This window comes from Vigna radiata, chromosome 2, assembly GCF_000741045.1.
Source record: "Vigna radiata var. radiata cultivar VC1973A chromosome 2, Vradiata_ver6, whole genome shotgun sequence".
Taxonomy (NCBI): Eukaryota; Viridiplantae; Streptophyta; class Magnoliopsida; order Fabales; family Fabaceae; genus Vigna; species Vigna radiata.
In genome coordinates, this window is record NC_028352.1 from 6,535,218 (window position 1) to 6,553,744 (window position 18,527).

General features: G+C 31.8%; 1 protein-coding gene across 3 annotated transcripts; it reads right to left on the reverse strand.

Moving 5' to 3' along the window:
• Nucleotides 1-4,641: 4,641 nt before the first annotated feature.
• LOC106755658 (BEL1-like homeodomain protein 8) lies at nt 4,642-11,773 on the reverse strand. 3 transcript variants are annotated; one of them, XM_022778509.1, is made up of 7 exons: nt 11,382-11,773; nt 11,209-11,227; nt 9,138-10,421; nt 7,485-7,523; nt 6,833-7,236; nt 6,655-6,715; nt 4,642-5,586 (listed from the first exon to the last, which is right to left on the reverse strand). In XM_022778509.1, exons 3-7 carry the CDS (start codon nt 10,356-10,358, stop codon nt 5,050-5,052), a joined length of 2,262 nt encoding a protein of 753 aa, XP_022634230.1. In that variant the 5' UTR covers nt 10,359-10,421; nt 11,209-11,227; nt 11,382-11,773; the 3' UTR covers nt 4,642-5,049. The 3 variants fall into 3 exon arrangements, with proteins under 3 accessions (XP_022634230.1, XP_022634229.1, XP_014493332.1); XM_022778508.1 differs by lacking the exon at nt 11,209-11,227; XM_014637846.2 differs by lacking the exons at nt 7,485-7,523; nt 11,209-11,227.
• Between the last annotated feature and the right edge of the window lie 6,754 nt (nt 11,774-18,527).

Genomic DNA, 18,527 nt, shown 5'->3' on the forward strand with positions numbered 1-18,527 from the left:
TTACTCTCACAGGATAAGTAATTATAGTCAATTTAGACATACAAGTAGTAGAACACTAACAATCATTCCAAAAATTAATACAACCACAATTTTTTAGTGTCTAAGTATTTTCCTAGACAACATCATGTGCATCCTTAATATCATACCAAATTGATGACAATTTAAAAAGCATATACTTATGATACTTAGAATTAACAAATCGAATACGCATGAGTTTAATACATGTCATTTTGTCATAAGTAAACTCTCAAACTAAACATAGCAAATAGACTTTATTCTCATACTAAATATTAGTAATTTTCAACTACCATTCAACTTAGAACCACACAAGATGGATCATTTAATATATAATGATTAGCCTTTGTTTCCTTGTATCTCCAATCCAAACCAAATTTTGAATCTATTATTTAATCTCAAGAATTTACTGGTTGAATCATTTTCATCATACTAAGCAACTTCCTTTTAGAACTTGCCTTATAACGAATTTTATAAACCAAAGGTTGAAAAACCCACACCTTGGGAGGTCCTACAAAATTTTCAAATAAAGGGATCTTTTATTACAAGAATAAAGTTTCTTGAAATGTTTAACAAAATAAATAGAAACATTAACAATGTAAAAAGTGACTTTTAGTAAGATTCACCCATTAATAATAAAAAGTGTCATACTAGTATAAAACAGATTTCAAATACAACAACATTTTAGTATCTTCTTTAAAAAAACAAATATATCATGATCAACAATTTCAATTCCGCAAATAGTACTCAATTTTTAAAGAAACAATCTAATTAATCAAAATGCACAATATTTAATATTAACCTAATTAGTTTCACCCGTCTTCTCTTCTAAAGTCAGAAAAGTTATTTTAGTTGTATGATTTCATGTACAAGATGAAAGAAAGAGAAAAAAAAGTGATACCCTTTTAATTTAACGCAAATAATTCAAAGAAAAAGCGTAAATGTTGAAAAATAATTCTCTTTTCAAACAAATTTGTGAAAAAAATTATCAATTATAATATTATTTATTTTTTCAATCAAATAGTTTTTTATTTTCACGGGTTTCTTACTTAATTCTTTTTTTTTTTTCCTTTCTTCTTTATACCAAAGCATTAATGTCCGTTAAATACGTGTATCAACACGAAATATTCTATATCCAATCAACGTTAAAGCCACATATTTCTCCAAGCGTCAATCCATTAGTTTCAAACATCATTATAACAAATTATTAAAATAACCTTAACAGTAAAAGCGTTCTTATTGCTGGTCATTTTAATGAGGTAGATTTGAAATGATGATTCTACTTGTTGTGTTTCCCAACAACATTCAATCAAGTTGAACTGACCACATACAATTTTGAAAAAAAAAAAAAATAGTACTAGAAAAGAAGAAAGAAAAGTAATCAACGATATAATTAATCCTACCTACATGTCCAATTAATGCTCCTCAATTAGGTGGAATTTCCCTATTTACACCACATAGAAAAACACACAAGCATATCATCATTAAATCTGTTTAATTAACAAATTTAATGGCCATAGCACTTAATCTTTTCCTCAACGTCAATGGTTTCAACCCCACCATGCTATTATTTGAAACTGACTTCCCATTTCCCTATCTCACATTTCATTTCATTCCATCTGCCCCTATTTAAGCTGCTTCAACCTTCTTCTTTTTCTTCTTCCTGTAAGATCACAAAAGGGTTCATAGCATAGCATCTTCTGGTAAGTTAATTAACTGAACGTGCAGCTAGTTTCTTATGTGTGTGTGTTTTATACCTTATATATTCTTAATCAGTAGGGCCTAACCTTTTTTGTGTATGGCTAAAGAAAATTGATCCGGTTAGTGTTGAAGAGAATGAAGGCTGTGGTTATTACAGTTCTAGTGTTGATGCTTCTGGCAAGCTCTTCTGTGGCTAGAGATAGGAAGAAAGTCATGACGAAATTGCAGAAGGAAGAACTGAGCAATAAATTTGATGATAGTGGTCACCATCAAATCCCTCGAAAGGAGTATGGAAAACCAGGATCTGGCCAACGTACTGTGAGTGAGGAGTTTAATCACCATTACATACCTCGGAAGGATTATGGTACACCTGGTCAGGGAGGAAATTAAATGTTTCTCAGATGCATCATATTGCTGTCTATATATATATATATGCATGCATGAGTCGTGGAGTGTTTGATGAGTAATGAATGATAGATATGTGTGTTATGTATTAGATATGTATGCAAGGAGTTACTGAGATTAATTAGTTTATGAAATTATTAGGTGGAAGAACTAGGGCAACCTATGATGAAAACCCTGGTGGTTTTATGTATTTAGGTGGAGCTGGTATGTTGGTAACTCTACATTTGTTGCTTCAGCATAGTTATCTAATCAATATGAGTTCTGATAGTAAATAATTAAAGCAGACTTTGTTTTATCAATTATTTGTTTAATTAATTATCATTCTTCTCATAATTTTTTATAATTTCTTTTAATATAGATAAGACTAATTCATAATATATAAATATATATAAATTTTATTTTATAAGTCAATTTTATGAGGTTGAATTAGACTTAAAATCTACTTCTAACCTAATATTAGAATTCTAACATAATATTAGAATCAAGTTAAAGCCTATCTTAACGATATTCTTAATTAGTGTACATGCACACAAACCTGACAAAAAAAAATTAAACGAGAAAAAAAAATAAATCTATATGATTGTATTCATAAATGAATAATACTAAGAAAAACGTATTGTTGATAAACTTAATAATTATCAAACAAAATAAAGGATTGAAGAATTGGTTAATTTGAGAAAAGTAAATAAAGTGAAGAAAGTAAAAGCAGATCTTGTTAATTCTAAATTAAAAAGAGTTTTTTGTGGTGATAACTTTCTTTTTCTTTTCTTTTGTAAAAATCCATCATAATGTTAGTTTTGTTAATTTCAATATGTTTCACGGTTAATCACTCCATCTACTTTCAATAAAACCATTCAATTGATATTAAAAATACTATTAATAGTTCCTCTTGGTTAAGGGCATTCATAATATATAATCTAAACACGAAATCCGACCATATATACACGAGAACATATTCATACCTTATAATTTTTTTTATCAATATAAATTAGATTTAAGCTTACCTTTTATTATATGCACAACATATATTAATGAAATTTATTAAATCTATCGAATATTTTTTTATCAAATCGATATTAAATTTCTTACAAATATTTACTGTTTATACGAGATATTTATCTCTCACTATAAAGAAAAATATATGAAAGATTAATAAGGAAATTTAAAAATTTATAAACATAAATTAAATTTAATCTCAGTTTCTAACAAATTCACCATGTTAAGTATATGTGTCCATTGTAGTTGATCTCTATTGAAAGTCTCACATCAACTAGAGATAAGGTCAAATTATAATATATAAGTGGGGTGCAAAACTCATTTTACAAACCGGTTATGTAGAGTGACGTAGGCCATAACCCACTTTCTAATAATCTGATCCAGTCTTCCTCTTTTTGATTCCCAAGTTTTAGATTTGCATTCGTAATATTTTAATACTTAGCACTCACATTTATATAATTAGTCTAAATATGACATAAATGAAGTCGTACCAATGGTATTATGTGGTAAAATGATATGGATTATGTTAAACCTATCCAAGAGACTTCAAGTGGAACAACACTTCTAAAACTTATTTTCTTCGAATTCTGGGTTTAGACAAAAGGCCATTTCTTCATGCACTCCCTCTTTTTCTTCTTGAACCCTCTTAAAATACTGAAATATAAATTTGCTTGCTCTCAGATATCTATCTGATTGACCAATCCGAGACTGCATGCATTTTGGTTCTCCTTCGTGTTTTCTGCAACACCTAAACTTTGTCGCTGGATTAAGATTTGTTTAAGATTGGATAATCCAAAATATATTTTCGGATTTAAAAATGTATTTTGAATTGATTAATCTAAAATTTACCGTCCAGATAACTGTGAAAATGATGAAGATGAAATTAGTGATGGATGAAAAAGATGGTAACGTAAAGACCAAGTGAGAAGTCAATATGAAGAAAAAGGAAAGAAATTTAGAATTTTTAAAACATTTTATTCAGAAATAAAACGAGGATAAAACATTTTATGAGAATGTAGGAAGAAATGCCCTAGACGTAATCATTGAACAACAAATATCTCGAGACGAAGAACAAACTTTTAAACCTACACAATATTTTCTATCTCTTAATTGCTTTCTTTTCACTTTGCTCCTTTGGGCCAGGTTGAGTCAAGCAAGAATCACTTAGAAAGTAGATAACTGCAATTTGCTTTAAATTGTTTGCTTTCACATTCATCTGATCTTTACATTAGATGCAAATCTCTTAATTTTGAAGTTAATCACACAATAAGTTGGTAATAGTTTAGACGGTGATGTGAAGACCCCAATATCATGTAGAACTTGCAGAACTATTGCAACAATTCCTCAGATATACAGCCGAGAATATCATCATACTCAAACGTCGATTAGGGCAACTTTTAGTTTCACGACTCAAATCACGGTTTCATAACCTATCTAATAACGTTGTTTTCACTGCAAATGACTATCTATTATCATACACATACATGATACATCCCTTGTATAGTGTGTAAAAGGTAATAAAAACAGAAAAAGAGAATGGAAATAGAACGAGAAGAATTTATTGTTTAAATATTGCGCATTAAGTTAAATATTACAGAACTGTGCATGCAGGAATACTTGACCTTGAATTATTTGCCCTGCTTTTCACTATCTTTGCAAGTTTAACACTGATCACTGCTTCTAAAGACACCGTGGAAACGGCTTACTCATCCGCCATGTTGTAAGGTTAGCCACCAATTTCAGTTCACAATTTCCCCAACACAAGAAAAAATTAGAAGGTAAAAAACAGCTTACACAGTAACCCACCCCCACCTCTCCTTTTCCTCATCACCAAGCAAATGTATACAAAAACTCCATTTTTACCACTTAGCTACAAAAGGGTCTCCATTCCCTTGACCAATTCTTATTCTTTCCCTAGTGACAAGTATCTAACTAGCCCACAAAGTCATGGATCATGTGCCCTCCAAACTGACGCCTAAGCTCCTCCTCTTGCTGCAGTTGTTGCTGTTGCACACCTTCAACACTATGCCTAAGACCCAAAGTGAGTGACACAGAACCAAGACCACCAACCTCAAGTCCACCTCTTCTGTAGGGCATAAACCCCATCACTGTCCCATCCATGTTTGGTGTGGCAGCAATCTGGCATTCCAGTTTTGATCTCTTCTCTTGATTCCATTGGTCTTCATTCATCCCAATGTGTTCCTCATTGCCTGCTGAGGATGATGACCCCATTTCCAAACACTGAAACTGCTTGTCAGGGATTGCATGTGATGATGCATGCGTGCCATACCTGCTCACAGGTTGGTGATCTGATTTGGGCCGGTTGCTACCTTCAGATGCAGAAGCTACCTGGTCACTTTTATTAGAGGCTTGGTGGGCTTCTGTTGCACCCTTTGTTTCGAGCATGTGTATTTCCTCAACCATTGGCTTCCACACACGCACTCGAGCATTTATGAACCAATTTGATACCTACGTTTCAGTTACATCGTTATTCCAAGCTTCTAGAACTAAAAATATACATCAGTCAGCTTGCAAATACGTTTCAGTTACATTCATATTCCAAATTCTCAGAAGTAGCAATACATATCAGCTAGCTTGCAAAGGATACGGGTTATAAATTGATTTTAACTTCAAGAAAAATTCATTCTTTTTACCTTACATAAACAAGGCAAATTATCTTTGCGACAAATTTATATTCTTTAAATGGATCATGTAGAAAACCATAAAAAGCATGTTTGAATACCAGTTTCCAACGATGCAAACAGACATTTATACATAAAGCATTAAATGTATAAGCATAAATTTCTGTCTTTTGTTACAAGTGGTGGGGTTTAGATTGTTTACTCTACAAATATGAGAAACTCCTACAACCCAAATCATTAGACAACAAAAGAAAACATTTTTCACAACTATGCCTAAGGTGTGGATATCATTAATGGTGAAGATCATCTGAATCCAGACTATTCTTTGCATGATGATGTACTAAAATTCTCAGATTAAAATGTGTGACTACAATTACATAGAAATTTGTACGAACAAACGGTCTCAGACCATGTACTAATTTCTCAGTGTAAGGTGAGGTTCACATAGCTTCTTTATTACTCAAATTCCCTTTATATGCATACCCTTACTAAAATCTGCAAAAATGACATTGTTATAATCTGTTTTCTGTAAACTTTTTTATTTAACATTTAGAGAAGAAGATAAGTGGAAACACAAATGTTCACTATAAAATGTTTCAAAAAATTTGAAACCAGGAAGCAAAATGAAAAAGTGATGTACATTTGTAATTATGCATAAAAACGTATGTGTCGGCCTAAAAGCTTGAGAATGAAAAACAAAAGGAACAAGTTTCCTCACTAATTAAATTAAGACTTGGAATTTGAAATAGCAAATATTTGACGATATTTGGCACACTGGTTGGACCCACTAAGAAGCCAACAAAAGAGCATGTCAAAGACACAAATGAAATCAAGCATATATAGCTGAAGGACTATAGACATAATAATAATGAATTCAAAAGGAGTAGAACCCCACCTGGTTTCTTGAAAGACCTGTTTGGGTAGCCAACATGTGTTTATCAGTGTCCGTGGGGTACCTGAAATCAAATTGAACAGCAAAAAGAAAACCATAATTCAAGCTCTCTTTCCTTCTTCTGAGCAAACAGAAAAGATTCATAGTTTCATACACATGAGAGGTCAGAGAGAAGACATACGGATGAAGAAAATGCTCAAAGAGCCAAGCTTTAAGAATTGCAACTGATCTTTCTGGCAAGCCTCTCTGGGGCCTCCACACGTGTTGTTGGGGCTCAAGAAAGTTTATGTTCGCCCCCAAAGATTTGTTTTTCTGAAAACTTTGATCTATGCACCTTAGCCTTGCCATGTTACTGTCAAATTTACCACCATTACTTGTGGTTGGCATTGAAAATTCCTCTCCCAAGACTTCACATGTAAGCTTCAGTCGATCAGAGATAGCACTTTTTAAGCATCTGAAGTGTTTCGATACTGACTTGAGAGCCAAGGAGACATAAGGAGTTGCAGAACTAAGACCAGCAACAGACTCGAACGATTGAACAACCATTTGCATTTGTTGATGGTATTGCTTGTATCTCCTAGTAACCTATCATGACTCATGCAACAAAACCAACAAGTTTAAAAACATTCCCATGTTTTTTAACCAGAATAAGAATACGCCTACAATTATACTATTCTAAATCATAACACGAAACACATCATTATTGAGTTTTGGCCAGCACAGTAACACAAAGGTGTACAATAATAATTAGATATTTGAATGTTGTTCTAACAACCACAATTATTTAGGTAAAACTATTAAAAGTGTGTTGAAGTACATGACAAAAAACTAACCACTAATAACCCTCCGATTTCAAACACTTTGTTTAGGAACTGTGGAAGAAACAAAGAACTTTCAGAAAGCGGAATGTGCACAGGTGAAAGGTTATCTAGCAACACTGTTCTTGCATAGGCATAGAGTCCTACATGGATATATAAAATAGATTTTGGACTAGAAGTGAATCCAAGACATTTTGAGCAACAAACTTCATTTCTACTATTAGCACACAGTATTCCAAAACTACAGTAATTCCAACAGTATATATATAGCAATTTATTGTACCTATATTCCCTCATTAAAATAGCTAAATCACGATCCTATCAAATGTAGTACAGGAAAAAACCAGTATGATTGAACCTGTTTTAGTGCATTAAGATTTGTGTTCTCTGAATATTTATTTCAAAAGTAACTAAAAACAGCTTGTCTGTAGGATACATCAACATCTAAGTGAGTACACTGCTGTGTGCAGGTGAACATATGCACGTGAGTGAAGAATATATTTCAAAGCTCTTAGGTAAGCAACAATCATTATTTAGTATGCATGAAACGCAATTATTTTGTAAAGGAGAAAGAACAACATATATGAAACTGTTCACTTACCAGGCAACAATGATTTATTACATGGAATGCATTTATTTTGTAGAGACAAATAAACAGAGGTTTGACTGTCGTCTAATAATCTCCAAAAGTATACAAAGAACAATGAAAATTTTTTAAAAATTCAATGCATGACACTCCTGTCATGTTTGTTCATATTTCTCCACATTATTTAAATAATTAACTAGTTAATTCATTAAAGACTATTATACAGAACCCATTTATCAATTTAGTTCATTATTAATTAGACTTCACCAAGATTTCTATATGTTGTGACTTCACATTTTTTTCAGAATCCATATTAACAAAGAATAGTATGACAAGATAAAAAATTGTACTGAAAAAGATATCAAATATGGTAAAGAACATTAGTTAAACAATACAAATCACACAGAAATATATTGACAAAATAATAATTAGTAAAAGTAAGAAATGTGATCCTATAATTAGGATACACTGAATGAACAAATACCCCCACCCAACAGTGAAAAATGAAAAACAAGAAAAAAGAATTAGAGCTACAATAGCTATACAATATTAAAAAAAAAAAAAAAAAAAAAAAAAGACCTGTGACAATGACTCTTTATGAAAGGAAAGTAACAACATTACCAAAAACACAAATTGCAAAGTGCAACAGTATTATTACCCACAAATCCATGTTGTAATATATTTAGCATAAACAAAACCTTTCAAACCAATAAGAAAAGGCTAAGATATCCATATAAAATTAGAAACACGTTCAAGTTAAATGACTAACCAAATCGACACAACAACACAAATATATACGTTTTCGTTTTAACCCACATTCTGAGGACGTATATCGTTGTTGTAAATATTTCCATAAGCAAACTTTTCATGAGCTTTGCATCCACAATAACCGACACCAAATGACCTCATGTTGCACAAGAAGGTTTTAAAGCATTTGGCCTTTTTTCATGTTACAAAACAGTAAAAACCTGACAGACATTAGCCATACATAGATACCAAAAACACACAAGACAAAAAAGTAAGAAACACAAACAGGCCAGAAGGGTTCCTATTATTCTACATTGAGCAGTGAAAAAACCAACCTCCTCCTGCATGTACAGTAGTTTGGCCTTATTCTTTTGGCACTCTGGCCGAGAAGAAAGACAAAAGTTACTCGTGGCTCCGCCATCAGCGCTATTTGTATTAGCATTTTCATTTGAACTATACAACACAGAGGATGAAGCACCCAGATAGCTAACACCTTTTGCAGCAACCCCACTTTCATCAACATTAAGAGCATCACCAGCAGTTGCAGCTGCAGAAATAGAGGCAGCACTGACATCTCGAGAGACCCACTCTGGAACGTCACAACCCCCTCCTTTCGCAGACTTTGAACCGTATTGACAGCACCACTCATCTAACAGCTGTTGGCACGGCTTCAAGAATCTCGAACTCTTCAAAATCGTGGCGTACCCGGTGAAGGGACCGAGGGGGCCAACATTTCGATAAACAGTATTGTTTGAAAGAACGTTCAACTTCATGGAGGACTTCAATGACTTTGAATATTGAGTAGGGTCATCTGATGCAGACCCTTCTTCAAAACAAGGCTTAGATTGTGAGTTCGAGGAAAGTGACAGTGATAAACCCTGATGAGGATTTATGTCTTGTTCATTATTCTTCTTGAAACCCATCCCGCTACTATTTGTCCATAAATTAGCACCCCCAAAACGTAACTCGTTGTTTGCTTGATAATGAAGCACAGGCTCAGCATGGTTTCCTCCCCAAACGCCGTAAGACATGTCCTGCAAAGCATTATGGTAAAGAGGAGGCGAAGAAGACGAAGAAGGAGGGTAATGCATTTCACCGAACTGCTTCTGAATTTCTCTATTGGCTATTTCACCAGAAGCATTGTTATTAAGCTCGGAAGAGAAGAAGGTGGTATTGTTGGTGTTGGGGTTGCTTTCGTTGTAATTCACCATCCAATTAGCTCCCAAGTGGCGTGGTTCACATTGTTGGTCCTTCGGGGACGATGAATGAGGAAACGAAGTGGAACCATACTGAGCCATCATCAGTTCTTGACACTCCAACGGGTTTCTTTGAGTGGAAAAAGATATCATATCCGATGAATAAAGGGCATCGTCAAGCATGTTTCCATTTCGAACATTTCTCACTTGAAGAAGATCCAAGTTGAAACCTGGGTGTAACGATAACTGTTCTAGGTTGCTTGGGAACTCTTGCAAATGTTGGTGGGAACTGTTTTGGATCCTCAATTTGTCCCTCCGAAGTTGTTGGGCAACATGCAGTTCAGGCCTTAAGCTGCTCATTCCAACCTCCTAACCCCACCACTCTAACTCCAAACAAAGCCTTAGGGATCCACCAAAGAAACCCTTTTCACAGGTAAATATACCATTAATTTCTTCCACGCATTATAGAGAGAGAAAAAACCATCCATTAAAAAAACACAAAAGAAACAGACGAACAACAAACATATGCATCATAACTTCAATCGTAGTATAGTAATAATAGTAATAAACAACAGTATTTATCTGCATAATTTCGACGAAACAATAACTAAATTGTTAATGAGAATTACACTACAGTCGACAAAATAGATACAAAACTCGAACTGCAGCAAATTAGGTTCAGACGACAAAAACAAGAATTTGACATGAAAATGAAAGTGTTTATAAAAAACCATCTTGTGTTTCGAGTTAATTTATTATGCTATATGGTGAAATCAATAAAGCAACTTGCCTTCCTTCTCTTTCTCACTCGTTTCTATTGGTACCTTTATTTAGCAATGAGAAGAACACAAAGGAAGCACGAACAGATACATAGGATAACTTGCCCTCCTTAACAGCTCTCGTATGACACTATTTCAACCACCAAATCGAACGCTATAACATTCTTCGTATCTATGTGTCGGTAAGATTGAAGATGAAGCACTCACTCACACAACTCACTGAAGCCGTAAAATCTACGGAAGTACAAAAAGCAGGCACAAGTTAAAGCTCACGGATATATGTGAAAACACGACAACAAGTGAAACCCTAACTTTTGATCCACCCTCCAACTCCAACGGATCTAGCTGAGGTTTCCAAGTTCAACCACCAACAACTCAACCACGCTTCGTTAAAAAAAAAAAAAAAAAAGCTCACAAGAAGAAAGAACCACCTTGAGAGTGGTGCATACGCTGAAATTCACAAAGAAGAAGAAACACAACACCACATTAAATTCACGGGGAGAGAAAAAAAAAATTGCTTGGAACAATAATACTGAAAAAGAAGGAGAAGTTTGAGATATAGTATAGTGGTGAAGGAAGTAGCATGGTGGGTAGTTTATAATACCTTAAGTGCGATCGAAAAGAAGTATTGATGAGATTTGGTGGGAAGTGTGAAGATTCCGGTTGGGGAAGTGTTGTTGTTGTTGTTGGTATGAATGAATGTGAAGTGAGAAGGGTGAAGTTAAGCAGTGCTACAATGATTGCAAAAGCGATTATCAGCCGTTACTTTTAACGTCTGAATTAACATAAAGTTACGTGTTTTTTGTTTTTTATTCTTAAAAATATTGAATTTTGTTGTTACTTTTTTAGGTTTGAAAACTGGAGAGGGTGAGAAAAATGTGTGACGCTGGATTAAGCTCCAACATTTGTGGTCCCTTCTCCCTTCTTTCCACAGCTTCTTGCCATCTTCTTTTTGCCCTTTTTATTTCTTGGTATTTCCGACTCTGTCACTGTCTCCTCCACCCCTTCTGCAACATCCTAAAACCCGAAACTTTGAGGCAACAACATATGAAACATGTATTGTATGTATGGAGGAAATAAAATAACAGTTTCAATCATGTAATAATGGTTTGTAATTATTATCCATAACTTTAACCTCACTTTTTGGAATAAAGTTAAGTTATGCAATAATAATAAATCCTAAAAAGGAGAGAGAACTTCTCTTCATAATTATCTAAAGTCCTGAAAAGGATGGATTTTCTTCAACTAAAACATATTCAAACCTTGTCTCAACAAGCTTCTCAAAACCCACACTTTAACCAAGTAGCCCTATAATTGAAAAACTTTTCTTTTATGAAAACTAAAATCGATCTGAAACAGTCAAAACTGACCTTTTTTTCTCTCCTACCTAACGTGGGGCAAACATTTTCAAACCCAGAGAGAAAATCTGAAAAATCTATACGCATGCTCCAAAACAAGAAAGTCAATTATTTTTTCTCAAAGATATTATTTTTCTTTTTCAGAAGTTCTACCGAAAATGAATGACCATTTATAGAAATAAATAAATCCAATCATATTGCTTCCAACATACAGATATATGCAGACATATGAATATCATTATTTAATATATTATTCTTACCTACTGGACAAACGAAACTCTGGGTGTGTGTGCTTCAAAACATGAGGTTCAAAAGCTTGTATTTGTAGATTCTAATTTTTCTTTGTTAAATATAATAAAATTAATAACCTCTTATCTTTTTGGTATATAAAACGAAGATAATGGTCTTTTATATCCATGATTAAAACCTGTCATGAGAAACAAGAAAAAGCTATAAACATAGAATATTAAATTATGAACTTTTTTTTTCTGATATGATTTAGCTTCATCTAAATATCTCAGGTTAAAAAGCATATCTTATTGTGAGAGTAGCCTTTCAAGCACTACGGTGTTCAGGAGGCTATTCCATCAATCAACTTCTTCAAGATTTGTAGCTTTGTACTCCATTCAACACTCTCAAGCGCAGCTTACTCATATTCTATTCTCAATCTTTAAAAAAACAACTTGTTTCATAATATTAGGAAGCTATCCAACATGGCTAAATAAAAACACACTGTGCATCATTTTCTTTCCTTTATGTCATCTTCGATGCAGATAATGACACTGATATGGATGAAAATAAAATAAATGAGAAATAAAATATAGAGTTAAACAGCATTTGTAAGATAAGATCATCAGAGATAGATAGATATATGTTCCATGTGTACACAGTAAAACAGACTCTTGATGTTAATCATTGTCAGTAACAGTGTTTAACTCAGAAGTTTACTTATATTTTTGTTTTCTTTTTTAACTGATAAAAGTTGGAAGTATTCTGCCAAGTCCTGGCCATTCATTTTCCGTAAACAAACAAACGTTGTCTCATCTCTCGTGTACTGTCAGTGTCTTTTGATTCTGTCACCGTGGGCTCTTTCTTCGCCTCATACTTCACCAAAATACCAAGTTCTCTTTATGGAAAATGGAACGAACAAGCTATGTAGGAAAGAAAAACAAGCAAACTCAACATTTCTTTTCACCCTTTTTACCTGTTTATAAATTTTGTTAATATTTATGGAAAACAATAATAAATGGTGATAAAAAAAATAAAAAATATAATTGTTTTTTGTCAACAAAACCTGGTTGTTTAAATCAAACTACCTTAATGTTAATTGAATTTATTGGTCTGAAAAACATGAATATCCAAAGTAACCAAACTGTCTGAGAATTGGAGAATGGGATTGAAAAAAGATTAGTTTGTTTTGTTTTGCATTAGGTTGTGTTAATGCAGAAAATGAAAATGACGAATTATGCAGTGTCAGTAACAAATCCCAAGGTTTAAATAAGAGTAATATAATAAGTGAGTGATTTGATGATTGAAGCTTACAAATCCACAAATACAGCTGACACAATGTTGAATGGAGCAACTAATAATGATTGCGGTAACCGGAAGTGAAACGGAGTTAAGAATGTGACCGGCTTTTCAGTTTATCGGTAAATGGAGATATGATCACTGCCGTTAAGCAAAAGATCTGATCTGCTGCAGCAGGTGCAGGATAGGTTGGAATTGGAACCCAAAACGAAAACAGAAGAAAATAATAATTAACAGTAATTAATGAGTGTGACAGAGAGACAGACAGAGTATAATCTACAGTTGACGTAAGCTTCATCAGATGAGATAGATGCCTCGTATGTTGAACTCAACTCATCTGTTTCTTTTTCTTCTTTTCACATTTCAGCTCAGAATCTCATACCTATAAATTAAGCAAACTTGTAAATATGTCTGCATATTTCCACCACTCTCACATGCAACCTGCTCTACATTATTCATTGCTTTTTTCTTTTACTTTCATATCTTTTATCCTTTTTTTTCTAACATATCAGGAACATATAGGTATATATATTAATTTCTATATTCAATGTGCATATTTTATAATTTCATTTAAAAAATGTTAAAGGAGTAAACTTAGGTGAAAAGGGGGCGAAATATATTATAAAATAGTATAAATGATTTTGTATTTATGAATTTATGTTTCTATATTATTCAAAGTTCAAAATATTATAAGTTTAAAATATAGTTAATAGTAAAACAAGACTATAAAATACGTAGGCAACTTAAAGACTTACAATAACACCTTTACAGAAGTAATATTTGTTATAATATTATGATTTGAGATGCTATTTATAAGCTTTGGTTATATTCGTAATATTTTCTGACAACCACTGAGATAAAACAATCCACAAATTGCAATAACCTACCTAACTACTGTATCGTACATAATTAAGCCATACATACCAACAAGTGGCTAAGATGAGAAACTGTACGACAAATTTCTCAGAAACTACTGGAATTCACCAGGGTAAAAGAAAGTGAAAGATACAGTGTTTATTATAAATTATAATATAAACCTCAATCTGTTAACTAATTTTGTAAGATTTACAGTTTATTAGTTAATATTATACTCATTCAAAGTGTAGCTTTTTTAAATATTGACTGTATTTCTTGTGGTATCTTAAAAATATATTTGTTAGGATTTATTTTTCATCTGTGAACAATTTCAGTAAATATTTTTTATGATATCTCTTTTTTTTATGCCATGGCATACATAAAAATGTCTCCTGAAAAAAAAAAGAAAAGAAAAGTTCGTGACATACATTCTTTTTTCTTTCTTTTACAAGTCTAAACCAACATTTCTAGCTTTCGTTGACAAATCGCATTAAAAAAGTATATTATTTACATTATATTAAAGTGAAATAAGGAATTTATATGGTATTTAATTTAAAAAGTATTAGAAAAACAGTTAATCACAAAACATGTGTATCAATGAGAAATTACTCAAGCTTAATTAGCAGTATAAAGTTAAACGTAGAATACAAAAACAAAATACTTATAATAATATATTCTTTGAGGAAGATAAACTTGCGTTGTGTACAAAAGAATGAAAGACGACGAAGCAGAAAATGAAAGGGTAACATGAATATAATAATGTTGTTTTAAAAAGAAGAGTTGAAAAAGAAGAAGAAGCAGTATTTGGATAATTGGAGGAGTAAATTGAAGTGAGGTCATAACATGATGTCACTGCAGAAACCCTAGCCGTGGAGAGATATAGGTTCCTATGCTAAGTTGCGGCAGGTAACACTGTAAAATAAATAAATAAAAGCACCAAATAGTAAACAAATAAAGATGATAACTAAGCTATCTAGGGTTTGAAGTATGAAAATGTCTCCTTCACCTTTTGCTAGAGGAGACTCTATCACCTTCATTGTAAAATAAGTTATCGAAAATTTTTACATGAAAACCTAGTTAGTGATTATTATTTGTAAATGAAAAATAATTGGTATGAAAAAAGAAAAAAGAAATTGCATTCGAGAGAACACATGTGGGGGCAGTCTGAGAGAGAGAGGAAGGGTTGGTGCTGAGTGCATGTCACTGTCAAGCTTTCATTTATTCATTCTCCTTTTTCTCTCTCTCTCTCTCTTTGTTCTCTGTTTTGGCACCTTGGTTTTCTTCTATTCACCCCACTGCCACTCTTCAATGGACGTGATAGCCTGTCCTTTCACCAAGAGTGAATGAACACTCAACCATTTAAGCACTTCCACCTTTTTCCTATGCAAAAATCTCACACACTCTCCTCTACTTACATGCATTTTTCACATCTTCTTCTTCTAACCATACCACCTTATCTTTCTCATCATTTTTTATTTGACTAATCATCCAACCTTTCCTCTTTTACATTATCCTCTCATTCTACTCTTATTATTGTACATTCTTCTATTTTAGTAACTTATCTTCTCACACCAGTTCTTTATACTGATAAATCATCGCAATCTGCATGGTTCATTGAAGCACCAACATCTAATGTTTTACAGATTCATGATGTATAAATAATCAAGTCCTTTGAAGATTAATCAGACAAGAAGAAAGTAAAATTTGGAACACGAGTATAACTTTCCTAAAATGATCTCTATCTCCGATTTTTCCGTTTCTGCATGATTGGAGCCAAACACAGTTGATTCTGTACACTATCATATATGGTTTGGATTTTAATTTTTCCATCAAATCAGACATGCCAAATAAGTATTCACAGGAAATGTGGGGTGAAAGTTTTGTAATCGTTGCATTAGTGGCTAATTGTGCTTTTACCATTTTTAACACAAGTTTTGAACAAGGAGAAAAGTGACAAAATAAGGTATATTCATGCACATGTGTAGTCAACAAGATAGAAAAGATAGGGTGAGGGATGAGATTCTGATGTACAGCTAGCTAGAGAATACAGTCTAACATTTTATATATATATATATATATATATATATATATATATATATATATATATATATATATATTATATAATATGGTTTGAGAAAGGAGGATTTTTATCAGTCACATTGACCATTCATTTGCTTAATGACATGAAAGCATATAAAGAAGTGGGGTCTGTCATGGACGGAAGATGTTGTGTTTGATTTAATATTTGAAGTTGTAAGGTACAGTCACACTTCAATTGACATAATTAAGATGAGGAAGCAATGAATGAAGTGAAAGGGGTTGCGAATCACAATGATGAAGCTAATAAGCAAAGAGAATTTTGTGTAATGTAGGGATGTTGTTGAAACGCCAGCATCATAGCATGCGTTCTGTAATGTGTTGTGTTTGCTTGGTCCCTCTTCTTCCTCTTCCTGCTTAATTGCTTTACTTTATTCTGCATCCTTTCACAAATCATATCCATCCATGCATCAACACTTTTCCCTTATTTACTTTTTCTTCATCATCATTAACAAATACTAAACAAAATTACCCTTCTCATTAACTTCTTCCCATTTCAACTACCTTATATAATAACATCTTCATTTTATAAACTATTTAAGCTTTTTTATTACATGTGATTAGGGATATTTGCAATCACGAATAAAATATACCACGAATAATTCATGTTCATAGAATTGATTGAATATCGAGTATTTTAATATTTATTTATAAATATTTTGGGTGCGAGTATTATCTTTACTTGTAAATATCTAATGTTAAAAAAAAAATAAAAAAAAAATTTAATTTATATTTTATTAAGTTAAATTTAATTAAAATTAAAATTAATTTATATTTTATAACGTTAAATTTAATTAAAATTTAATTTTAATTTATATTTAATTTAATTTATATTATATTTTATATATTTTTGGATATTTATTCAAAATTTTATTTTAATAATTTGTAAAAATATATTTCTTTTAAATATTTACAGATATCCACAAATATTTTTTAAACAGATATTTGTATGATAACTAATCGAGTAGTGGATGAATTATTTTTTTTTCAAATAAGATTATGGATAAACATTATTCATGTCTAACCTGACCTATTACCATCTCTACATACAACAACAAAGGTGTTTTCATGTAAAATTAAACAAGTTGGTTTCTATTTTTTTTTTCTTACAAAACATATTTTATCAATTTTGCATGAATCAAAATACGTTCAAATACTTCACAATTTAAATTTATCAAAAAAAAAAAAATCATAGTTGTCAAAACTACTCTTATTTTAAAATATGCTCATTTGATCATTTTCTCTTTCTATTTAATGGTGTCTTTAATTATTCTTACCATCTTTCGGTTCTTCCATTATTCTCGTCTTACCTCCCTTAATTTAAAATTATGTGATCTTTAGTTTTATTTTTAAGGATTAAAAAAAACAATAAGTACCTTAGTAAATAATTTTTTTAATAAATTGTCTTTATTAATCAATATTTGGGAAATTAATGAATACAGTTCAAAAAATAATGGTACTTGTCGTTTTGTTTTGGGTGAAATTAGCAAAAAATTTGTTTATTTATTGAAAACCTAAAATGTCAACATGAAAAAAAAAAACGTTTAAATGTCACTTTATTTTTAATTTAAGAGAATTAGACATTTAAAAAAAGAAAAAAAGAAAAGTATAGGCACATCTAATGAAAAGGAGGAAATAATGTTAATGGTTAAATATGATTGAATTGAAGTTAAGAATAATTATACAAAATTTGTAAATTTTTAAAGTGACATATAAAAAAAAAAACAAGAAAAATGTAAAGATGAAAATAAAGTATAAATTGTTTGTAACATTATAGTATGTATAATGATAGTATGTTTTTATATGAAAACTTGAATACATGTATAGATGCATTGAAGTGACAAATAGAATACGTATATGTCTTGTCTATGATATTATGGTTTTTGGAGCAATGGATAGTTAGAAATGACGTG